This window comes from Gadus chalcogrammus, chromosome 3 (genome assembly GCF_026213295.1).
Source record: "Gadus chalcogrammus isolate NIFS_2021 chromosome 3, NIFS_Gcha_1.0, whole genome shotgun sequence".
Classification (NCBI taxonomy): Eukaryota; Metazoa; Chordata; class Actinopteri; order Gadiformes; family Gadidae; genus Gadus; species Gadus chalcogrammus.
The window spans coordinates 24,049,949-24,074,298 of NC_079414.1; the positions used below are offsets into that span (position 1 = coordinate 24,049,949).

At 49.3% G+C, this 24,350-nt stretch overlaps 3 protein-coding genes across 4 annotated transcripts in view; 2 read left to right on the forward strand and 1 right to left on the reverse strand.

Annotated features, from left to right (window-relative positions):
• The first annotated feature begins 189 nt into the window (after window positions 1–189).
• rpl9 (ribosomal protein L9) lies at window positions 190–3,422 on the forward strand. Of its 2 annotated transcripts, XM_056586867.1 has the most exons (7): window positions 190–292; window positions 387–502; window positions 699–794; window positions 1,030–1,162; window positions 1,343–1,423; window positions 2,681–2,805; window positions 3,269–3,422. In XM_056586867.1, exons 1-6 carry the CDS (start codon window positions 247–249, stop codon window positions 2,785–2,787), a joined length of 579 nt encoding a protein of 192 aa, XP_056442842.1. In that variant the 5' UTR covers window positions 190–246; the 3' UTR covers window positions 2,788–2,805; window positions 3,269–3,422. The 2 variants fall into 2 exon arrangements, with proteins under 2 accessions (XP_056442842.1, XP_056442841.1); XM_056586866.1 differs by lacking the exon at window positions 2,681–2,805.
• Window positions 3,423–3,508: 86 nt separating this feature from the next.
• Window positions 3,509–17,317, forward strand: rfc1 (replication factor C (activator 1) 1). Its single transcript, XM_056586857.1, has 23 exons — window positions 3,509–4,160; window positions 4,474–4,617; window positions 4,714–4,789; window positions 4,956–5,066; window positions 5,280–5,596; window positions 5,971–6,036; window positions 6,178–6,255; window positions 6,592–6,987; window positions 7,440–7,541; window positions 8,511–8,690; window positions 9,222–9,326; window positions 9,571–10,006; window positions 10,580–10,695; window positions 11,109–11,223; window positions 11,881–11,969; window positions 12,472–12,609; window positions 12,821–12,916; window positions 13,375–13,628; window positions 13,936–14,053; window positions 14,621–14,766; window positions 15,046–15,259; window positions 15,693–15,896; window positions 16,638–17,317. The coding sequence occupies exons 1-23, from the start codon at window positions 4,158–4,160 to the stop codon at window positions 16,749–16,751; spliced, it is 3,618 nt and encodes a 1,205-aa protein (XP_056442832.1). The 5' UTR covers window positions 3,509–4,157; the 3' UTR covers window positions 16,752–17,317.
• A 97-nt stretch (window positions 17,318–17,414) lies between these two features.
• The window catches only part of wdr19 (WD repeat domain 19), a 17,588-nt gene continuing 10,652 nt past the window's right edge, over window positions 17,415–24,350 (reverse strand). Inside the window, exons 23-36 of the mRNA XM_056586856.1 lie at window positions 23,963–24,045; window positions 23,224–23,307; window positions 22,732–22,878; window positions 22,210–22,334; window positions 21,871–21,980; window positions 21,674–21,742; window positions 21,453–21,530; window positions 21,079–21,175; window positions 20,859–20,983; window positions 20,424–20,505; window positions 19,582–19,732; window positions 18,869–18,992; window positions 17,830–17,906; window positions 17,415–17,729 (exon numbers count right to left, since the gene is read on the reverse strand). Of these exons, the coding sequence (XP_056442831.1) occupies window positions 17,615–17,729; window positions 17,830–17,906; window positions 18,869–18,992; window positions 19,582–19,732; window positions 20,424–20,505; window positions 20,859–20,983; window positions 21,079–21,175; window positions 21,453–21,530; window positions 21,674–21,742; window positions 21,871–21,980; window positions 22,210–22,334; window positions 22,732–22,878; window positions 23,224–23,307; window positions 23,963–24,045 (1,467 nt within the window). The 3' untranslated portion in view covers window positions 17,415–17,614. The remainder of the gene's footprint in view (window positions 17,730–17,829; window positions 17,907–18,868; window positions 18,993–19,581; window positions 19,733–20,423; window positions 20,506–20,858; window positions 20,984–21,078; window positions 21,176–21,452; window positions 21,531–21,673; window positions 21,743–21,870; window positions 21,981–22,209; window positions 22,335–22,731; window positions 22,879–23,223; window positions 23,308–23,962; window positions 24,046–24,350) is intronic.

Consider the following 24,350-nt stretch of genomic DNA (forward strand, 5'->3'; position numbering starts at 1 on the left):
GATGAGCTAGCCTGGCGTTAGCTGTACTTGTCACACGTAACGATTCAATAAGTTAGGTTAATGCTTTGCTGAAACGGCTATTATGGACATTTCTATATTTATATGACAAGCTTTGCATGTTACCCTTAATTTGCACTAAGCTGTGCAACGCGTTGGAACCCACGTTATTCTTGACCACTACATCCACCGCTAACCCTTGTGTGAAGTCCACAAAGCTAATGCATTGCTCTTCATGTCCATTCCAGAATGAAGACCATTCTTAGCAACCAGACTGTCGACATTCCCGACAATGGTAAGTTGGCCTATCCGAGATATGGATTTGAGATGTGTTCACTTTCCAATGTGAAGAGTTCTGTGTAAACTTATTTTCTCTCTGCTGTTTATAGTGGAGATTAAACTGAAGGGCCGGACGGTCATCGTCAAGGGACCCCGGGGCACACTCCGCAGGGAGTTCAACCACATCAACCTGGAGCTCAGCCTCCTGGGAAAGAAGAACAAAAAGGTGGGCCCCCTTTCTGTTCATCTACTTTGTATCTTTGGTGCTTCGTTGAACGACCTAAAGCATCTCTCAAATGTGTTTGAGTTCTGGACTGTTACATTAGCCTGACTGACAATTTTGGTAGATTTGCTGTTGTAAGGCATTGCGGAGTTTGTGTTTTGTTATAGATGTTGTAAGGCTGTGTGTCTCGTCTCCACAGCTGCGCGTGGATAAATGGTGGGGGAACAGGAAGGAGTTGGCCACGGTCCGCACCATCTGCAGTCACGTCCAGAACATGGTCAAGGGTGTCACCATGGTAATTATATTGCTCTTCGTCTCAGCCCTGTTTCAACGGGGCACTTTTGCCATTCGCCAACATTAATTTTAGCCAATAATGCCCTGATGTATTTGGTGGTGGCAGGGCCTCTGCCTCCATAGTTAACTTTAAGCTGCTTTTTTACACTCCTGTGTAAAAATGATTCATGTATTTGGAAAAGGCATCGTTCCGTCTTCCACTTTATAACCGGCTGATTTCATGTTTCTCCTCCCAGGGCTTCAGGTATAAGATGCGCTCTGTGTACGCCCATTTCCCCATCAATGTGGTCATCCAGGAGGGAGGCGCGTTGGTCGAGATCAGGAACTTCCTGGGGGAGAAGTACATCCGCCGTGTTCGTATGAGAGCTGGTGAGTCTCCTGGTTCCTCCATCTGGATTATTAGATGTTGAGGCATTTTTAAATATAGATGCATTTTAACTTGACTTTAATTGACTTGTTGTACAATAGTCCCCTCGAATGAAGGGGTTGCAGTTTGAATTGTTGGGTTATTTTATCCATTTGTCTCACGTCATGCTCTGCTCCTCTCAGGTGTGGGATGTGCTCTGTCGACGGCCCAAAAGGACGAGTTGGTGCTGGAGGGCAATGATGTGGAGCTTGTGTCCAACTCAGGTGAGACCTCCCCCATCCCTGGTTTAAGATTAAGTGACGAGGTGCGATTAATGCTGCTTCGTCAGCTTCTGTTACATTTTAGGAGGGTTTAAAAGTATTGGTTTAATCTGACCTATGGAGTCTTACCTACTCCTTAAATCCATCTGGAATTGGCTTAAGACATTTTGTCAGGTTACATCTTGCTATTGAATTGGTTTGCTAGATTAAAATGGTTCATGATCATCTTTGTGTCAATATTGGTCTTGATCTTTGCTGTTTGAATTCACATGTGCATTAACAGGCTTGTCTTCATTGTAAAAAGTTATTGTATGGTTCATGCATAAATGTTCATCTATTTGTTATCAAAACATTTAAACCAAATTAATTTCCATCCACTTCTGTACTTCAGCATTTAAGATTTTTCTCAAGTACTTCAAATGTCATAATCACAAACCATTTATTGGTCTCGACCTAACGAGGTGTATTCTCCTATAGTTCCTGGGTATTTGAAGGCTTGTACTCTTTTAATATTTGCCAATGAAAAACTGGATAAAGTAAATCATAGTAATGCTTACTGTTATGATGCAGTCTTGGTCAAATGTTTAAATATCTGGGTTTTATTCAAGTCTGCTTGATTTATATACTCACAAAAGGTTCACCCAATGTGCTTCTCATAGCAACATTTCATACAATAAAATAAAAAAACGATTACAAAAGGATGCATAAAAGACATTTAGCAACTGTATTCATAGACATGAAAACAGGATTTAACAGATGCACGGAAAACATTCGAATAAGTTAAAAGTGCAAACGTTTTTTAACGTTGATTTTAAATGTAGTCTGGGTTGGTGCAAGACTCATCGAATGTAGTTTGACACTGGGCTAACGGTCCAATGAAGTGTTTTGTATGAGAAATGGGTCTGCTCTGTAGTAGGAGCCTTGTTAATAGAAAGATTAACGAGCAGACCTGCCTCCCTCGGAACTGGAGAATACCATCCATCTAAAAGGGATTGTTTTGTGTTGCAGTAAGGGGTTGAACTTTTATCATACCGTGTACAATATGAATTCATTCATCCATCAGTATTGTCCTCCAGAGCACCGCTAGTCTTCATTATACATGGGCTGGCTCCCTGTCACCATTCTGATGTCCTACTCTCCAACCTCATCGTTGTACTTGTACAACTTCCCTCTGTATCTCCCCTTGACCCCAAACCGTTGTTCCATGACTGGTTTGTATCCTCTGTACTTTGCTTATACCCCAAGCCTTTTTCATTCCAGCGGCTCTGATTCAACAGGCCACCACAGTCAAAAACAAGGATATCAGGAAGTTTTTGGATGGTATTTATGTGTCTGAGAAGGGAACAGTATTGGAACGTCAGGATTGAAGGCAGAAACAACTAGAGGTTAGCAAACGCAGCAAAAGCCTCACGGTGGTCTTCACGGGTTGAGCACTTGTGTTCGGCTTTGAACGGTTGCATCGTTTGAATGTCGCCTCATCAAGCTTCTTTTTTATTTTTTTTCAATGGTCAACTTTGCACTTCATGGTGGTTTATATGACTTAAGTCTGTTGCACACTTGTTGTTACCCTCCACTGGTGATTATCTTACATTTTGCATGTTTCCAATTTATTTTGCATTTCCACATTTGATGTAAATATGCAACTATTGTGTTTCTTTTTTTTTGGGGCATTCAGAGTATCTGTTGGTACCTCCTTGTTGTTTTTTATTTTGTTTAGCCATTGATTGTCGCGCTTGCATTTAAAGCAGGAAGTGAATGAACTGCAGCTCTAAGCGTGATAGTCCCCCGCATGCTGCGGCATGTGACCCATGACCCTGTTCTCATTCTGTTTTCTCCACCCCCCCACAGCTGCCTTGATCCAGCAGGCCACCACCGTGAAAAAGAAGGACATCAGAAAGTTTCTGGACGGGATCTACGTCAGCGAAAAGACAACGGTGGTCCCACAAGAGAATAATTAAATCTATTCCTTGAAAAATAAAACTTCCCCACTTTTCCAAACAAACATGTTGCTTTGTGTTTTCTGCAAGTTATGGTGTTTGTCACTATTAGTGCTAGGTTCCATCTTTTAAATGCCAGTTTATGAAATTAAGATGCAATCAGAACAAAGTGTTGCCAAAATGTTGAGCACACACTAGCAGAAGGGCTGGTTTGAGTTTTAAGCTGTGCAAATGTGTTGTAAAATATACACTATGAAAGGATGTGTATTTCATAACCAGCTTCAAATGAAACTAATGACTAGACTGCTGCTTGTCACCGAGATAAACCCATGAAATTGTAAGCCAACATAAGGCACGGCTATGCCAGAAGGACATCGCGTCATCTTTCTGTACTCAACTTTGTTGGGGGGCTTATCCTATTTTAGGAATGATATATCCTACATTCCTTAGACATTTTACAAAAGGGCTTCATATAGGATAATATTTCATGTCTTCACGATCATAGGACTTTAGTTCAATGTAAATGAAGAAAGTGAAGTGCGTCACATTCACCTGTCCGAAAGTTGGGATGGGGCGTCCAGCGCAGACCACTCCATAGTAACTTATTTTGAGGTACTGTTCCATTTTATGGAAATAATGATCGACATGGACCAGAACTTCCAGTACGTCGATGCACATTCAGTTGCCAACACGGCGTCATCACCAAGCGACACCGTCCAACATCACAACCACTTCGCGCCAAGCATATACTGGGATTGCTTTGGGATTGACAGTCTGTAGCGGAACTTTCTGTGTTCAGTATGGTATGTCATATTCTGTTAGATTGGATTTATACCTATGCGTTAAACCACAAATTGCGTTGAACAGAAGTAGTCTAGTAGATCAGGCCTTACATTTCTTTATCTGGAGGATGGAACCACGCAGCTAAGTTTAGCTTGTGCTATGTTGTTTAAATGTGACAGTTTTGTGTTGATGCTCCCCCGATTTGGACATTTAAGAAACATGTCGGAGATTTCTTAGGCACAACGCTAAACTATTGGGAATGTACAATATTCTCGTTCGAAATGATGAAGCAGTTGGCATACAGTGAGCGATTCTTTCTCTGTGATAACCCAGGACATAAGGCGGTTTTTTGCGCCAACTTCTGCAAAACCTGCAGCGCCGAAGACCGCCCCAAATGGAAACCCCGGCAAAGATGCGAAGAAGCCTAAATCTTCCTCAGACGAAGACCTAAAGAATAAAAACAAAAGGCCATCCAAGGCAAGAATTAAATTAACATCGTGATCCGTGTGAACAGATTTGCCAAATTGTGGGTTTTATTTTTATTTATTTTGTCTTTCTTTGCATCTTTCTCAGATCAAAAGCCCTAAACCCGAAGCAAAACCGAGAGAAAGTGTCAAGAAACGAAATAAACGTGCGATCATAGAATCTGGTAGGAAAATGTCAAGTTATGTAAAGCGCCGACTACTGTCACCTGATGACGGAGCCTTTCACGCACACAATTTGAATTATGAACAAACATTCTATTCTGGGATAAACGTTGACTTGTTCATCTCATTGTCCTCTGTTATCATCTACTGTCTACTTCCTGGACACAGACTCTGAGGAGGAATCAGTTAAAGAAAAGAAAATATCCAAGGAGAAACCGAAACCTAGCAAGGCAGAGCCCTCTGCTAAGAAGGATCCTGTGCAATATGTCTCTGAAACAGGCAAGTTTTAAGGTGCATTGTCAGATATATATATATCTGCATCCTCCTGCAGACCAATGGTAACATAACATGTGCTGGAATTATGTAGTCCAATTGGTAACCTCACACTCAATTTTACACAAAGTTAAATTATGTCTTTCTACCTCAATAAAAAACGGTATAATGCCAAATGGATATTTTGCCTACTGTTTAACTGGGTTTCTTTGCTCGTAGATTCCGACAGTGACAACTTCCTGTCCTTCAAGAACAAACCCAAACCCAAGGAGAACGGTACCTCAAAAACAACAACGAAGAAGAATGCGGGCAAGTCCTCCCGGGGATCAAAGGAGACCATAACGTCTCCTGTCAAGCCCTCCTCCAGCGAGGGCAAAACCCCCCGCAAGACCCCTGCCCCCCCGGTACCCAGGACGCCCAAGGCCACGCCTCCCCCCCAGCCCAAACACACCCCCACTTCAGTCCTGGACTACTTTGGCAGCGGCGGTGTTCAGCGTTCGGAGAAGAAGCTGGTGGCGAGTGCCAAGAGGAAGGCAGTGAGTCTTTGTTCTCCGCCAGGTGTCTCTGTTTTCTCCCCCCCCCCCCCCCCCCCCCCCCCCCCCCCGTGCGATAGCTCTATAATATAAAGATATAAAAGATAGCACTCAGGATGAGCATATTTGGAAAAAAATAACCTTCTGAATTTGAATAATATGTAATATTATTAATTGTATTTATTATTATTTGTTGGCCTATATATTCTTGTTTTGGTTCTGTTGGTATGGTCTTATACCTGGCATGAAGTGTCACGGTTGCGTATTCATAATTTGATCATTGATTCCTCATACTACAGGGCTCTATCTTGTATAGAAAACACTTCTCTTCTCATCTCTGTTTTTCATAACCCCCCCCCCGTTCTGATCCTCCCCAGCCGAGTCCGGACCAGCAGAGCGATGAGCTCATCGCCCAGCAGCTCCAGAAGGAGGAGGACATGGAGGTAGGACCCCCCCCCCCGCCGCCCTTTTTGAACCAAGGCGCGCCCGTCTATATCCGTGCTGTGTTCATGGAGGTACCGTGTGGTTCTAACCCTCTTCCTGCCCCCCCCCCCACCCACCCACGCGACCTTCGCCCTGGCCAGCTGGAGAGGCAGGTGCACGAAGACGAAGACTTCGCCAGAACCCTCGCCATGTTGGACGAGCAACCCCACGCCAAGAAGGTGAGGCGTCTGCCACTCGCAGCGGGGGCTGTGTGTGTGTGTGTGTGTGTGTGTGTGTGTGTGTGTGTGTGTGTGTGTGTGTGTGTGTGTGTGTGTGTGTGTGTGTGTGTGTGTGTGTGTGTGTGTGTGTGTGTGTGTGTGTGTGTGTGTGTGTGTGTTCGCTGCGTTATAAACCGATTACAGTTTAGGGTCCTATTTTGCCATTCTGAATAAATGAAATCGCTGCCATTACCTGCCTGACTTCTGATTGATAAGACACAGAGATGGAGGGATGGTTTCATTCTGTTGATATTAAGTGTGTGTGTGTGTGTCTCTCCATGATTTGGGAACATCCAGGCCCGCAAGGAATCTCCCTCCCTGGCTGAGAAACGGGGTTCCAGTCCCTCTCCCAGTAAGACCAGCAAGGCCTCCGTTTCAAAGACCAGCGAGGAGGACTTCGCCCCTGAGGACGCCATCAGCCCCACCCCTCAGAAGCCCTCTGCTCCAATCAGAGCCAGCTCCAAACTGGCCATGATGAAGAAGAAGAAGGAGGAGGAGGAGGAGAAGAAAGGGGAAGCGACCGTCACACGGGAGAGGAGCGTTATTATGATCTCTCCGGAGAAGATTAAAACGTCTCCCAAGAGGGAGCCGCTGGCGCCCTCCAGCGCCGACAGGAAGTCCACGCGCAGAGTGTTAAGTGATGCCCCCGGCCCCCCGCCCGGCGCTCTGAAGACCTCCCCAAAGGACGCAGAGGTGGGGGCAAACGCTGCAACTGGATTATTATTCAAAAAAATTGTTACACTTCGCTTGTTACAAACCACCTGAAGCGTGTGTCGATGGTCTGTTGATGGTGTTTTGGTGGGTTTGCTCTGTTCTGTCGATGGTGTGTCTGTGGTTTTGCTCTGTGTCGATGGTTTGTCTGTGTTTTTTCTCGATTGTGTTGATGGTCTGTTGATTATCTGTCGATGGTGTGTCTGAGGGTTTGCTCTGTTGTGTCGATGGTCTGTCGATCTTGTGTCTGGTTTTTCTCTATTGTGTTGATCTGTCGATGGTGGTTTGCTCTGGTGTGTCGGTGGTCTGTCGATGGTGTATCTGTGGTTTTGCTCTGTTGTGTCGATGGTTTGTCTGTGGGTTTTTCTCTATTGTGACGATGGTGTGTCGATGGTGCGTTGACGGCTTCTCCCCCCATTGTGCCGCTGTCCCAGAGCACGGAGGATGCAGAGAAGAAGAAGGGCAACTCCTCCGGCTTCAGGGAGTACCTGAACCGAGACGGACCGCGGGCACTGGGCTCCAAGGAAGTCCCCAAGGTAGTCAAGGCAACTTTATTTACACAGCACGCTTCATACACAAGACAGACCCTATGTGCTAATGTACATTTTATCACTTAATGACGCCATTTATATGCCTTTTCACTCTTGGTAGAACATTATTGGGATTGTCTTTCTGAATTGTTTGGATCAAATAATGATTGATATTTCCGCTCCTGCGAGGTGAGGGAGGCACCAGGGTTAGAGAACGTGACAATGCAGGATTGTGTGTTAGCGCTAGGGTTGCCGCGGTATACGGTGTTACCGGTGTTACCGGTGTTGAGGCCAACACCGATTACTCTGTGTTGCACATCGGCAACACCGAGTTTATTCTTTTTGATTTTTTTTCAGTAATAAAAAACAAATTCAGTAAAAATGAATAATATAATTAAGAAAATTTAAATGTGTAGAATAGGCCACAGTTCTGCTCTGTGTGGAAGTGAATTGGAAGTGAATTGGCGCTTTCTTACAAGACCGGTAACCATAGCAACGCCGGTAAACAAACCCCGCGAAGCCCAATCCCTACGTGAGCTCCCCGCGCTACGGCCATCCGGAGGCGCACAGAGCTTTTGATAGATACAATTATATTATACTATTATAAATAGAACGTTATAAGACGCCGAGAATTGGCGCGCTGCCAGCGAGTGTGAGAGGAGAGTTGACGGAGAAGATGGCGGTTGACCTAGTTTCAAAGTTAATACCGTTTATACCGGTGTTGACACGAGCGTATTACTCGGTGTGAAAATGTCCACACCGTGGCAACCCTAGTTAACGCTGACCTTGTGTGTTAATGCAGGATTGTGTGTTGGCGCTGACCTTGTGTGTTGGCGCTGACCTTCGTGTGTTGGCGCTGACCTTCGTGTGTTGCCGCTGACCTTCGTGTGTTGCTGCGGACCTTGTGTGTTGGCGTTGACCTTGTGTGCTAGCGCTGACCTTGTGTGTTGCCGCTGACCTTGTGTGTGTTTCCAGGGTGCGGCCAACTGTCTGGAGGGCTGTGTGTTCGTGCTGACGGGGGTCCTGGAGTCCATGGAGCGAGACGACACCAAGTCCCTGATCGAGCGCTACGGGGGCAAGGTCACGGGCAACGTCAGCAAGAAGACTAGCTACCTGGTGGCGGGACGCGACAGCGGGGTCTCCAAGACGGAGAAGGTGACCGCTGGACCTCTTAATGTAGCCGTGGTCTGGGGGGAACCCACCTGGCACTCGGAGTGATACTCATCGCAGGGCTGCTTGGTTATGGACGATTATTTAGGTCAATAGGGAAATCCCGATTATTTATTTTTTTGTTTTTGGAGTTTGAAAACATGAAGCATTTTCTGTCTAAAAAAATTCTTTGTATCTGAGAACTTTGAATTTCCCCCTTTTTTAAAAGTACACAAAATGTTCAAGAGGAAAATGTTCAAATCTAAAAATAATGTATAAATATAAATCCAGCTTTTCTTTGAATGAATTAAATAAATGTACTTTAAAATAAAGTACATTTATATTGTTTCAACTCGATTTATATTAGTTTGGTGGTTGTTTGAGACAAAATCCTAATGGCTTTCATCCATCGCCCTACCCTATCGTTCCCCATCTCTGATGCGTCCTGTTGATTGGCTTTACTTTCCGTCCTCATTGACGCTAATCCCTCTCGTCCTATTGGCTGGGTTTCCTTGTGCTTTGTGATTGGCTGGCCAGGCGGAGAACTTGGGTACCACCATCCTGGACGAGGACGGCCTGCTGGAGCTGATAAGGACCAAGCCCGGGAAGAAGTCCAAGTATGAGATCGCCGCGGAGGCCGAGGTCAGCATGATGTCCTCTGCCCGTCTGAGTTGTTGTTGTTGTTGTTGTGGTCTCACTGTTTTTAACCTGCATGTTCTACCATAAGGATGCCCCACTTTGAGCCGTCTTCATAAATGTTTAAATAACTTTAAATTAAAATTGCTTCTTTATCTGTGGTTGGATTTAAGTGTTTCAATCACAACTGGGTTTCTTTTTTGAATTGTATATTTTTTTAAATAGTAATTTTGTTTATCTGTCGTCGCAGAACAAAGTGTCCAAGAGCCGGACCGCGGCCAGCCAGCCCTCCAAGACCCCCCCCAGGGCCCAGAAGGTCTCCCCCTCCAAGGGCAACTCCAGGTCCCCCCAGACCCCCAGCCCCTCCAAGACCGGCCAGTCCCGCGCCCGGGGGGGGGAGGGCAGGGCCGGGACCAGCGCCACGCCGCCCGGGCGGGGGGCGGCCTCGGGGGTCCGCCGCGGCCTCGGCCTCAGTCCCCCGGCCTCTTCCTCTTCCTCTTCCTCTTCGTCTTCCCGGGCGGCCGTGGTGAAAGAGGAGGCCAGCCTCCTCTGGGTGGACAAGTACCGCCCCCTCTCGTTGAAGGCCGTGATTGGCCAACAGGGGGAGCAGAGCTGTGCCAATAAGCTGGTGCGGTGGCTCCAGAGCTGGCACCGGCACCACGCTGGAGGCGGGGCCAAACCGCCAGGTATGTCGGTGCATCTTTAAGCAGTCCCTCCAGAAACACGCGATTTATGCGATCGCATAATTCATGCTTAATCAGCCGAAGTCCGCATTTTCATGCGGGGGCCGCTTTTTTTAGATATGCCGCACTTTCACCGCATAAATTGCAGATTTCCGCGCAAAATATTTGGGGCTTGCATGATTTCATAATCCCCGCATTTTCGTTGCAAAAAATGTCACATATATCTTAGCATAAAGTGGAAAAATGTTGCGTTTACTAAACACAAGAGCAGCCATTTCCCCCTGTTGCCATGGGAACGTTATGAAGTGACGTAATTACGTCACTTCCCGCAATTTCATCGCATAAAATTGCATAATTATGCTGCATATTTCATCGCATTTTTTAAGAAAACGCGCTGCATAATCAAGGATTTTTGGCCGCAACAATCACAAACAAGCGCCACATTTTTCTGGAGGGACTGTTTGAGGTGACACAACCCTAATGGACCAGGAGTTCTGTCAGCGGCCCATTCACCATGAAGAACCTCGTTCAGTTTGTCTCACCGTGTCCTGATTGGTTGTTTTGTCTCGACCCCAGCTGCAAAGTTTAGCAAGTTTGGCAGCGCTAAAGACGATGGCTCTTCGTTCAAGGCAGCCCTGCTCTCCGGCCCCCCCGGGGTGGGGAAGACCACCACCGCCGCGCTGGTCTGTGAGGTCAGTCTCACTCACTCACTCACGTAATCACTCATGTACTCACGTACTCACTCACGTACTCACTCACGTACTCACTCAGGTACTCACTCACGTACTCACTCACGTACTCACTCACGTACTCACTCACGTACTCACTCACGTAATCACTCACGCACTCACTCACGTACTCACTCACGTACTCACTCACTCACATACTCACTCATGTACTCAAACTCACGTACTCAAACTCACGTACTCACTCACTCACTCACTCACTCACTCACTCACTCACTCACTCACTCACTCACTCACTCACTCACTCACTCACTCACTCACTCACTCACTCACTCACTCACTCACTCACTCACTCACTCACTCACTCACTCTCTCGATGGAGATGATTGGCAGTAAGAGCCCCTTGTTTGTGTGTTCAGGAGCTGGGCTACACCTATGTGGAGATGAACGCCAGCTGCACGCGCAGTAAGAACACCCTGAAGGAGGTGATCGCAGAGTCCCTCAACAACACGAGCATCAAGAACTTCTACGCCGGTAAAAGTTCACTCAGTCATCACTCATTTGACCCGATGCCCTGGGGCTTGTGCTAGGATTCCGGGCGGGGTGAGATGGGTTGCTGTCCAACGTGTTGTTGCCCTAAAGCTACCCCAAGCATGACAGGCAAAGAAATATGAAAGGGATATCCCAGGGTTTCCCACAGCACTTTACAGCCTAGGAAAAGTATTACATATTCTAAACTTCATGCACTCTCTGTGCATAGATCAGGCTGCAGGGCAACAATCTGACAGCCTTCATGATAACAGGCATCAATGGTCGTCCCCCCCCCCCCCCCCCCGTTCTGTCAGCCAACCCCACCAACTTAACCAACACATTCTGCGGGAAACCCTGTATCTTCAAGTCTTTCCGTGGAGCTTTTCACTGCACGTTTTTCCTTTTGTTCAAATGCATGCATGTTACTTAATGTCTACAGAATAAAAAAAGCTTGATGGACCAGGAAATCCTGTCCGACCTGCAAAGTGTCTCTAACCTTCTTCCATGGGTTGTTATTAAAGGTGACCTATTATACCACTAGGTGTGAGTGTGATTAGCCATTTTGAAAGTGGTATAACATGTCACCTTTTTAATTCTGTAGTGCTGCACAACACTTGAACCGAGTTGAGCTCACGTTCTGAAGTGTGTCTCTCCCTGCAGGCACGTCTCAGACGGTGAGCAGCAAGCACGTCCTCATCATGGACGAGATCGACGGCATGGCGGGCAACGAGGACCGCGGGGGGATACAGGTGAGCAGACCGAACATTTACATCAAGTGCATTTAGCGGACGCTTTTATTGAAAGCCACTTGCAATAAGTACATTTGTCATCAGAAAGGGAAAAAATATCGCCGTCGTTACAGTAAGGATGTTCACGGAACCAAGTGCCGAGCACCAACAATCACTAGGTTAACCCATTCCCCGTTAACAACAAAGATAGCTAGGATAAGAAGCTACACAACTCAGTACTATCACTAAATAGACACACTACATACAATCAGACGTACAACATAAAATAAGACGTACAACATAAAATAAGACGTACAACATACAATAAGTAGAAGTGGTGGGGTCACCTGACCAGAGTCACCTGACCAGAGTTCACCTAGCCTCATAGTGGCTAGGTGAACTCTGATCAGGTGACTCTGGTCAGGTGACCACGTAGAACAGGTTCAGCTGTGTGGGAGCAGAGCGGGGTCCTCGTGTGAGAAGAGTCTCTGACCCCCCCCCCCGTTCCCCTCTCTGACCTCAGGAGATGATAGGCCTGATCAAGACGTCTAAGATCCCCATCATCTGCATGTGCAACGACCGCAACCACCAGAAGATCCGCTCGCTGGCCAACTACTGCTTCGACCTGCGCTTCCAGCGGCCCCGTGTGGAGCAGATCAAGGTGAGCGCCGGGCCCCCAGTGCCAGGGGCCCCACTACGGCGGGGGGCCCCCGGCTGGCTGCCGACCCCTGGGCTGTAGCGCAGTGGTTAGGTTTTACGTCATATGGTCTTGGGACACGTTTTTGATCGTCGGCTCTGCCACAATGAGGTGCTCCCTTCCGATTCCAATTCCCTCCACTTTCTCTCCTATTTGTTGGATCTCTCTCTGCCAGGGAGCCATGATGTCCATCGCCTTCAAGGAGGGCCTCAAGATCCCACCCCCGGCCCTCAACGAGATCATCCTGGCGTCCAATCATGATGTCCGACAGGTGGGGAACACTGGCTATGAAATACCAGACCAAATTGTCCTTTTTTTTTTTTTTTTTTTTTTTTTTCATCTCCTGAGATGGAAGAAGGGGTCCAGACAGAACGCCTTCCTCTGGAACAGATCACAATGAACCGGACATCAAAAGGAGTGTATATTAGGCTTGGGGCGGTATCAAGGTTTGCCGTTACGCCGATATTTAGAAAAATCCGGATGCCAGCTAAAAATACAGCCGCTCCTCTTTCTATCTTACTAATACGTGGTGGTGTAGCGCACAGAGCACCCCACCAGAGGTCAGTCCAGCTCTCCTGGTGAAACCGGCAGCTGAGTGGAGAAAGATGGTGACTTTTGGATAACGCCAGTCGCTGTTTTGGGGTAAATCACATGATTATGACTAGTATCTATTCCTTAACCTTGGTCTCCTCTGCACCCCCTTGCCCCCCCCCCCCCCCCCCCTCCCAGGTGCTCCACAACCTGTGCATGTGGTCGGCCACGGACAAGGTGATGAGCTTCGACAAGTGCAAGACGGACGCGGCCGGCGCCCGCAAGGACATGAAGATGGGCCCCTTCGACGTCTGCCGCAAGGTCTTCTTGGCGGGCGACGAGGCGGCCCGCATGAGCTTCATCGACAAGTCAGACCTCTTCTTCCACGACTACTCCCTGGCGCCGCTCTTCGTCCAGGAGAACTACATCAACGTGAGGCCCGTCGCCGCCGGGTGAGGACGGCGCACGCGCACACGGAGTCTCGCACGCTCACGCACCCTGAGACGTAGACGCACGCATAAGGAGACACGTACGCACACATAAGGAAGCACGCGTACGGAGACGGGCATCGCACTCGGAGACACACAGACACACACAAGGAGACGCACACCGCACGCACACACGCACGCACGCACGCACGCACACATACGGACATGCATATGGAGACACGTGCACCCACAAGGCAACCCTCTAACTAGCTAGTATTGGTGGTGGTGGTGGTGGTGGTGGTAACGTTATCCCCTCGGCTCTGCCCCTCAGAGGTAACATGAAGGCCCACCTGGTGCTGCTCAGCAAGACCGCCGACTCCATCTGTGACGGAGACCTGGTGGACAGACAGATCCGCTCCCGACAGACCTGGTCCCTGCTGCCCACGCAGGTGATGACTCACTCACTCACTCACTCACTCACTCACTCACTCACTCACTCACTCACTCACTCACTCACTCACTCACTCACTCACTCACTCACTCACTCACTCACTCACTCACTCACTCACTCACTCACTCACTCACTCACTCACTCACTCACTCACTCACTCACTCACTCACTCACTCACTCACTCACTCACTCACTCACTCACTCACTCACTCACTCACTCACTCACTCACTCACTCACTCACTCACTCACTCACTCACTCACTCACTCACTCACTCACTCACTCACTCACTCACTCACTCACTCACTCACTCACTCACTCACTCACTCACGCGTTTTCTTACGCGACTTGTTTTGAAATAACCACACCAATGAATTCCAGCCGTTGTTTTCAACGTTCTTTTCTTTCACATTGACCTTTCGCCTTGCGGTACAGATTAGCTTTGCCCAGCCCGTAGACGCTGCACCATGTGTGGCCTTGCACCCGCTACACATGGAGGCACTGTGTGTAGCCTGGAGCCCGCCTCTGAGTGTGTGTGTGTGTGTGTGTGTTGTGTGTGTGTCCAGGCGGTGTACGCCAGCGTGCTGCCAGGCGAGCTGATGCGCGGCTACATGAACTCCTTCCCCACCTTCCCCAGCTGGCTGGGCAAGTTCTCCTCCACCAACAAACACGCCCGCATCATCCAGGAGCTGGCCTCGCACATGAGCTTAAGGTGAGCGCAGCAGGGACAACATCTTTATAATGTTCGAAGTACCCCTGGGAACCTTCAGAGTACCCCTAGGACCCTTCAAAGTACCCCTGGGACCCTTCAAAGTACCCCTAGGACCCTTCAAAGTACCCCTAGGACCCTGCAAAGTACCCCTAGGGTCCTTCTAGTACCCCTAGGATCCTTCAAAGTACCCCTAGGGTCCTTCTAGTACCCCTAGGCTCTCAAACGGTGCTCCGACACACGGTACCAACCCCCCCCCCCCCACCTGTGCCCGTCTCCCAGGACGCTGAGCAGCAAGCAGGCGGTGAACCTGGACTACCTGCCCTACCTGCGGGGGGCGCTGCTGAGCCCCCTGCAGCGGCAGGGCGCAGAGGGGGCCGGCGAGGCGGTGCAGCTGCTGGACGCCTACCAGCTCATCAAGGAGGACGTGGACAACATGATGGAGGTCAGCGTGTGGGGGGGCCAGGCGGACCCCTACTCCAAGCTGGACCCCAAGGTACGGACGCCGTGTGTGTGTGTGTGTGTGTGTGTGTGTGTGTGTGTGTGTGTGTGTGTGTGTGTGTGTGTGTGTGTGTGTGTGTGTGTGTGTGTGTGTGTGTGTGTGTGTGTGTGTGTGTGTGTGTGTGTGTGTGCGCGCCATGCATGGTCATAGCATTACGTTTATCTTTAGCGCGCTTATCATTACGTTTATCGTTAGCATCCTGCATAGCCGCTATGCAGGATGCTAACGATAAACGTAATGCTATGACCATGCATGCAGACGTGGCACACATAGCTAGCGGTACCTGTCCTGCGTGCGTGTCTAACGGGCTCAGATGTATATCGGGCTCCCGATGTGTATCGCCGTGTCGTCCCCGCGGGCGCCGTGCCTAAAGCTCTTAACGGGCTCGCGCTGTGCGTGACGACGCTGTCCCCCGTCTCCCTCCCAGGTGAAGGCTGCGTTCACGCGGGCGTACAACCGCGAGGTGCACCTGACCCCCTACTCCCTCCAGGCGGTCAAGAAGGGGCGGCGGGGGGCCGGGGGGGCCGGCGGGGAGGGGGGCGAGCTCGGGGGAGAGGAGATGGACTCGCAGGCACCGGCAGAGGAGGAGTCGCAGGAGGAGGAAGAGAACCTGATGGACGGCATGATCAAGGTAGGCAGGAGTGTGTGGTAGGGATGCACCGAAATGAAACCGAAACCGAATATACTGAAACAGTTGGCCGAAGGCCGAAACCGAATACCGAATGTGTCTTTTAATGTTTTTCATTCAATTTGCTTTAATTTTTCACCATTGCATAAATCAAACAATTAAATGTCCTTTATAAACTTTTTTGTCTTGCTTTTCTATAAAAAAAATCAATTTCAAATTTGATACAAAATATTTATTTAACATTTTCTAACATTCCAGCAGACATTATAGGAAGAATTTAAGAACAATGTACCTTTTTTAAAAAAAAAATATATATATATTTTTTTTTTTATAAATAAATAAAAATGTTCAGCGTATTATGTTCGGCCTTTTTACTCCTTCGGCCGAAACCGAACATTATGTTTTGGGTCATTTTCGACCGGAAATGTTCGGTGGCCGAATATTCGGTGCATCCCTAGTGTGTGGTGGAGTGCGCTGTGTGGCGGTAGTAGTGGAGCGAGGATCAGCCGTGCTTATTGAGTGTCTTGTTTGTTTGTGTTGTCTTGGAATACACGACAGAGTCCACGGGCTCATTTTTAAACAAAGCTGTTTGTGAACCGCTTATGAAACCAATATCAGGCTCGTATATGTCTTGTACAGTACGTGAGGAACACGTCGAAAGAGCAAATATTTCCACCAGCTTTCCTGTGACTAACCCTCGCCCGCCCCCCTCTCTCTCTCTCTCTCTCTCCGTCTTCTCTGCAGCTGAGGAAGGCTAAGGCTAAAGCGAGAACCACCAAGGTGACCAAGAAGGTTAAAGATGAGGATTCTGAGAAACCCAAACCCAGGGGAAAGGTCAAGGCCAAGGCCAAGAAGTGAGACTCTGCCCCAGATCATGAAGAACAGTCTTCCTGTGTACCCTCCCTTCCCTATTGGCTCCTGTCTGATCCCGCCTCCGGTACGCGAGCCCTCATTGGTTGTGACGCGGGCTGAAGTGATGCTCTGTTTCTGAATAACTGGTGTCTCCGTGGAGAACGGAGCCGCTCTTATCAGGAGGTGACCACCGCAACGTGCGGATCTCTCCACTGGTTTGCTCCGTTTGAATACATCATGTCAAGCAGAACGACTCCATGGTCCACAGCTGTGTTACAACTAGTGTTTGTAACCTGTAAATAGTTGACGTAAAAGCCCAATGCTGTTACTTGTGTGTGCTTCAATACTCCAACGTAGCTCTGTACATGAATCTCTTTTCTTGCACTTTTGAGAAGCAGTCAACTGGACATCCAAACAGTTCTGTACATAAATCTTTGTAAAAAGCTGAATTGATTTCTGGTTCATTTTCTGAATTCCTACTATTCTGCTACCTCCCTACTATAGTTATGTGGATGGACTTTATACTGAAACAGCAGAGTTCATCCATAAATAAGAAAAAAACGGGTTAATTTGTGAGGTCATTACATTCACAACAAAGTGATTTGATTAATTTTAAGTCCTGCATGAGTCCTGTATGAGATCAGATAAGTGGTGAAAGGAGAACTTCAATAGTCAAAACAAGAGAATCCTTTTTAATTAAATGATACAAATTATTATGTACATAAGTTATTGCTTTTCCGGAATATAATATTCACCATCCTTATTACTGAGGCTGGAAAACTACGTTTTCAATATACATACACACCCATACAAAACCGATCAGTGACTTGTAACAGCTGGAGTACGCAGCTGTGTTGGTGTTTTTGTTTTCATGGCTCCTCTTCCTGAGGCTGTAAGTAACTGGAGCAATCTGGGATCTTCTTCACCTGGCTGGCCGTCAGCGTCTCGGAGCACATGGGGCACGCACTCTCCGTCTCCAACAACCTACAGACGCACACAGCGGTCGGATCCCCTTCGTTAACGCATCACAAGAGGGGGGGCGATGATGGAGACTCTGCATGAGGTGTGTGTGTGTGTGACTCACAGAACGAATTCGGAGTAGAGCGCGGGGAATTCACAGTGCGGACACACAGCCCAGTCCTCTTTGAGCATGTGACGACCCTGGCAACAGTCGACATGGAAACACAAACATTTAGTGAAGTGTTTCAGACGGTGTCTCATTGTTTCACCATAGGATAATGGTGTTGAGTGAAACCTTAAAGGGGACATATCATGCCACCAGGTGTGAGTGTGATTAGCTGTTACAAGCCTTTTCGAAAATCTGCCCCTTATGACATCACAAGTGGGCGTGTCGTCCACCTAGATGTGTGCTGGATAGATCAGTCTACCAGCCTACCCAGTGGACCGTAGCAAAACGTTGCTCATCTATCCAGCACAGATCTAGGTGGACACGCCCACTTGTGATGTCAGAAGGGGCAGATTTTTGAAACGGCTTGTAGCGGCTAATCACACTCACACCTGGTGGTATGATATCTCCCCTTTAATCCATGGCTCGACTGACACTGAGTAACGTAACCGAGCTCTGCTGGTGTCTCCTACGCTAAGCCGGCTGGCTAACGCCTGGTAGGGGACCAGGTGGTGCTGGCAGAGGGGTCAGAGTTCACCTCTGTCCAACGTAACCGGTAATTTGCCCCCAGAGCAGAGGACTGTCCCTCGCAGTGGCAGGCCTCTCAGAGGAGACGTTAAACCGAGCGTGTAGATACCCTCTGGAGCTCCCTCCCTCCGGCCATCCGAAACTCTGATACACTCTGGTCATTCAAAAGTCGACTTAAAACCCATCTCTTCAGGACCACCTACGACGTTGGACAAATCATCCTCCTCCATCTTCCACTCTCTCCCGCTCTCTGAATGTGCTGCCTATTGTTGTGTTGTTGTTTATTTTTTCCCCTTTTGTTTGATTGTCTGTACTGTCTGTCTGTATTCCTTTCTTATTTGTAAAGCGTCTTTGAGTACTTAGAAAAGCGCTATAAAAAACGGATCTATTATTATTATTATTGGATCAAACCCCCCCCCCTCCTCTCGCTAGGTGAGGCTCCGTAAAGGCGGTGAGGCGCGGCGGTCACCGTGGCGATGCAGTAGGGCAGGTTGTTCTTGCAGGAGCCGCACATCAGCTCGTTCTGGGGCAGCTGGGCTCCGCAGAAGGGGCAGGGCGTCGCCTCCTCCTCCACCTCCGACGTGTCCGGACGCCTGCAGGGGCACAACGGCGCTCGTCCAGTCAGTTCCTCCCCTTTAAGCTCTTAATCACGGGGTGCGGTCTCAAAGGGCTTCACAGGCCATGTATTCACGACAACCCCCTGACCCTAACCCTAACACCCCCCCCAGAGGGCAAGGTAAAACTCCCTTAATCAGCAGGGCCTAAAAAAAAATTCCTGTTGGTTGTCAGTTGAGGTCATGGGTAGGTAGGGAATTTTTATTTATTTTTTTTTATAATTTTTCCAGCGGCAGCGAATGATAGGTAGGTTTTTTTCTTTTTAAAAAACGAGAGAATGCGCTCATCCTTGTACAGAATGAAGAGGTGCTGTAAGAATAGTTTTTTCATAAAATAATTTGGGTCGCACATAAATTGACAGGGATCGGTCGGAAAAACCGGAACCGAACAAAAAAAAATGTTAGGCCCAAGGACGAAACAGTGGGGGATCCCTCCTTCCAGGGATGATCCGGAGTGCGATGGGTGCAGACACGCACACACAGGCTAAACACTTGATATCAGTGACGGGGTTAGGGTGAGTCGATGGGGCGCGGTGGTCCGCCGGGCTGATCGCAGAGGGCCCCTCACCTGACCATGGCCTCCAGCTTCTTGCGGTACTTGGCGTCGATCTTGTTGCGGTACTCGGGCCTCATCAGCATGGCGGCGAAGCTGAACGCGGAGTTCTTCAGGCCGGCGCGGTGGCACTCGATGACCGCCGACGTCAGGATGGGGACGATGTCTGGGGGGGGGATCACAGGACTTGTGTCAGCACAGCGCTGCCCTTACGGCGGACGCACGCCCACGTGTGTGACGAAGAGATACCCAACGATCCCAGTGCATCCACTACGATATGACGTTCTTCAAGGACTCAGCGCGGGGTTCAGGCTGCATTCTGCTGTAAGTTTAAATCTGGGTCAATTTAACAGGCGTTTTATTTTTCTTACGCTTCATATTTGTTTGTGCTGGAGGCTATTATTAGACAGACTATCAAAAGCAGACAAGAACTCGGCCAAGCAGCGGGAAACTGGGAAAGTGGGTCAAGGTTTCAAACCAACACTGTGTAGAAAAACACATTTTTTGAAAGGTTCCTCCACCTAGGGAATGGATTTCTCGCAAGAAGAAATCCATTCACTCGGTGGAGGAACCTTTCAGAAGATCACTAGCACAAGATGAGGACGCTTTTGCTTCAGCTTCAGGCCCCGCCTTAGGCCCGGCTTCAGGCCCGGCTTCAGGCCCGGCTTCAGGCCCGGCTTCAGGCCCGGCTTCAGGCCCGGCTTCAGGCCCGGCTTCAGGCCCCAGCTTCAGGCCCCAGCTTCAGGCCCAGCTTCAGGCCCCGGCCCCTCTCCCCCCAAGAGTTCTGCTGCCCCCCCCAATAGGACTGCTGGCCCCGAGACCACAGTGCAGACCGTGCGCCGCTGATGTGAACTCACGTGCGGGGAACTTGCTGATGTTGTTGCTGACGCGGATGAGCATGCGCGCCCCCTTCAGGTGGTCCCCCCTCTTCACGTGGATCTGCAGAACACACACGGGGTACAGCCCACTTAACACCTGTCCCCTGTCACCTGTCACACACACAACGGTCCTTCTGACCCGGGGCCCTCAGGTTGTACATCCAATCAGCGGGAGATGTTTTGAAAAATCTCTAAGTTACTTAACAATTTGAAAACCCAACAAAATATTTTCAAGGAGAAGGGAGGGAGAGACAGGTTTAGAGAGAGACAGAGACGGAGGGAGAGCCGGGTTCAGAGAGAGACAGAGACGGAGGGAGAGCCGGGTTCAGAGAGAGACAGAGACGGAGGGAGAGACAGGTTTAGAGAGAGACAGACGGAGGGAGAGACAGGTTCAGGGAGAGCAGCCCGTCAGACCTTGACCAGTATGTAGGAGTGGAGGACCATGAGGTTGGTCCCCATCTCTGCGGGGATCTTGATCCTCTGTGTCTGCAGCTCTGTGTACATGCTGAACAGCACGTCGTGGGCGTTACGGTAGTTCCCTGAGGACCGGAGAGCGCGCGGTCAGTGAGGCCATCGTTACAGCCGAAACACTGTGTGTGCGTGTGCGTGTGCGTGTGTGCGTGTGCGTGTGTACCTGCACACTGCTCCTCCCGGGCGATGATGATGGCGGCCCGTGCGGCCTCCTGGTACCTCTGCAGCGCCATGTACATGCGGAACAGGTACTTGGCGTCCTGGGGACAGGAAATGAGGTCATAGGTCAGCCGCTTCCTGTCTCTTTGGCATCGACGTACATAGATGTGCGCTTTTCGATTAGTTATACACACAGTTAGTTATCACAGAGTTAGGGGTTAGTTATTACAGAGTACCGCTTTATACAGCGTTAGGGTTAGTTTGTACAGAGTTAGGGTTAGTTATAACAGAGTTAGGGTTAGTTATAACAGAGTTAGGGTTAGTTATTACAGAGTGAGGGTTAGTTGTTACAGTAGTAGTACGATCTTTGGCGTGTACCTTGGGCATGCCGTCACTCTCCCCCATGAGGTAATCAATCAGCTGATTGGTCAGAGACAGGTCCTGGGCCTGGCCCACCTGGAACACACACACACACACACGCACACAGAGACACACACACAAGCACACAGCGACACACACACACACACACACACACACTCACAGTAAATCCTTACTCATCATTAGCCGGACAGACGGACAGAACCTTCAGACAGACGTACCGTCTCGATGGCCATCTCGATGGCCAGGCTGTCATCAGCGTTGGGGCACTGCAGGAAGTGCTTCAGGGCCTGGGACAGAGGGGGGGGGGGGGGGGGGGGGGGGGGACAGAGGGGTGTGAGGACGGACGGACGGGTGGACGGAGCGTGAGGCAGGTGAGTGAGTGTGGGGGGGGGGGTGGGGGGGAGTGGGGTCCTACTCTGCTGTGCTGGCCGCACTTGAGGAAGAACCGGCCCGCCTCCAGGTGCTTCTTCAGGCCCTCGAAGTACAGAGCGATGCTGTGGTAGTCCTCCTGGGTGGCGTCAGGGCCTGCACGCCGACAAGACACACACATACACACGCACACGCACACACACACACACACACACGTGAGCATAGACCCACCCGACGAGCGCAAACACACACACACACACACAAACAGACAATTGTTTTTATGCAACATCACAAACGCTTTCATCACTATTTTCCAGGCACAGACGTGCACACACGCGCGTGTACACACACACACACGTGCGCACACACGCGCGCACGCACGCACCGATGATGTCGGCGTAGACGTCCATCTGGCCGTGCTGCTGTGCCAGCTGGAAGGCTTCGTCGTTGCACTGAGACAACACCAGGAACTGGATGGCTGAGCCGTAATCACTGAGCCTCAGGAAGAACCTGGGACGCACACACACACACGCACACACGCACACGCACACGCACACGCACACACACACACAATGTATTGGAACTCAGCCATCAGGTGTGTTAGCCAGAGCAGAAACAGAAGGGATACAGTACATCGCCTGTTTGGCAGACTTGCTGTCTCCCACAGAGAAACTTTGTCTTGGGCAACATTCGATTCAAGTCCACACGGATATAACGGATACAAACAAAAAAAAAAGGACTGTATGAATAAATAATCCTCTCAAATTGCGTTCTGCATTCTTGTTTGCAGTTTGTTCTCGTAGTCAGCTAAGCTTTATTTGTATAGCTTGTATTTGTCGTGGCGTATACGAGCAGCAAGTCAGCATTGTCTGTGTACACATTCATGGATCACAGATCGCGGTCTGACCTGGCGACCATCTTGGCTCCGTCGATGCTCTGCGTTTCCCTGACGACGCGGACCGCCTCCTCCGGGCTGTTGAGGTGGTCCAGCAGCACTCTGATCATGTTGTCCCAGTCCTTAGCGCTCTCGTAGGCCAGGGCGGCCTCCTTATACCTGACACACACACACACACACACACACACACACACACACTCACACACACACAAGAACAGAGACACACACACACACAAGCACAAGAATACAGTGACACACACACACACACACGCACAAGAACACAGAGACACACACACACACGCACAAAAGCACACAGAGACACACACACATAAGCACACAGCGACACACACACACACACACACTAAATGTTAGGTATAATAATAAAGAAGTTACCCTCTAACTGTAGTACATGAGTCAGAGAACTACTTTGTCTTAAAAATGTTGCTCTATCCCGTTAAAGTCGGGAGAGGCCCCTGAAGGTAGGGTTAAAGGCAGGACACTCACCTGCCGTCGGCCTCCTTGGCCCTGGCATACTGCAGGTGGATCTTAGGGGAGTTGACCTGGGGCAGCAGCTCCCCCACCTTGGCCCTGAGGAGACACAGTCCCGTGAGTTCATGGACACACAGTCTGCTGATCTGAGAGCTGTGGCCCAGCCGGACTACCTTTAAACCAGGGGTCGAAACCTGTATGTTCACCTTCCTGATAGACCATTGTTCACTTTTGACTTGTTATTTCCATCCTAATGTCTTCCACGCATTATTTTTAATGCTGTTGTCACATCGTTGATGGATTATTCTTTCATTATTCATTGTATGACATGTTTTTTTCCATGAAGCACATTGAGTTTACCTTGTGTATGAAAGGCGCAGTATAAATAGTCTTGACTTTATGTTGAGTCAGAGAGCGAGAGCAGTGGCCTCACCAGTGGAGTGAGAGAGAGTGAGAGACGTTGGCCTCACCAGTGGAGTGAGAGAGAGTGAGAGACGTTGGCCTCACCAGTGGAGTGAGAGAGTGAGAGACGTTGGCCTCACTAGTGGAGTGAGAGAGTGAGAGACGTTGGCCTCACCAGTGGAGTGAGAAGGAGTGAGAGAGAGTGAGACGTTGGCCTCACCAGTGGAGTGAGAGAGAGAGTGAGAGACGTTGGCCTCACCAGTGGAGTGAGAAGGAGTGAGAGAGAGTGAGACGTTGGCCTCACCAGTGGAGTGAGAGAGAGTGAGAGAGAGTGAGAGGACGTGGGGCTCACCAGTTCTTGCAGCGGATGTACACGGAGGCTGCCTTGTCGTAGTACTGGCCTTTCTCGTAGAGCTGAGCCGCCTCTGAGTATTGCTGTGGAGGAGACGTGAGTTCATGCAGGCGTCATAAGGGGCAGAGTTTAAGTTGAGGTAATGAGGACGTAAAATATCCTTTGTACACTAATAGCTCTATAAAATATAGCCCTACACGGGATGAGATCACACCCCTAAAGGGGTGTGATCTCATCCCGTGTAGGGCTATATTTTATAGAGCTATTAGCCATTTAGTTTAGGAGCATTTCCATCCAAAGACACTTGCCGGTAGAGTTAGGCGTCTCTTCAAAAGGGTGCACAAAGCAGGATTCAGACATACACAATCCATTTAACCCAGACCCCTGA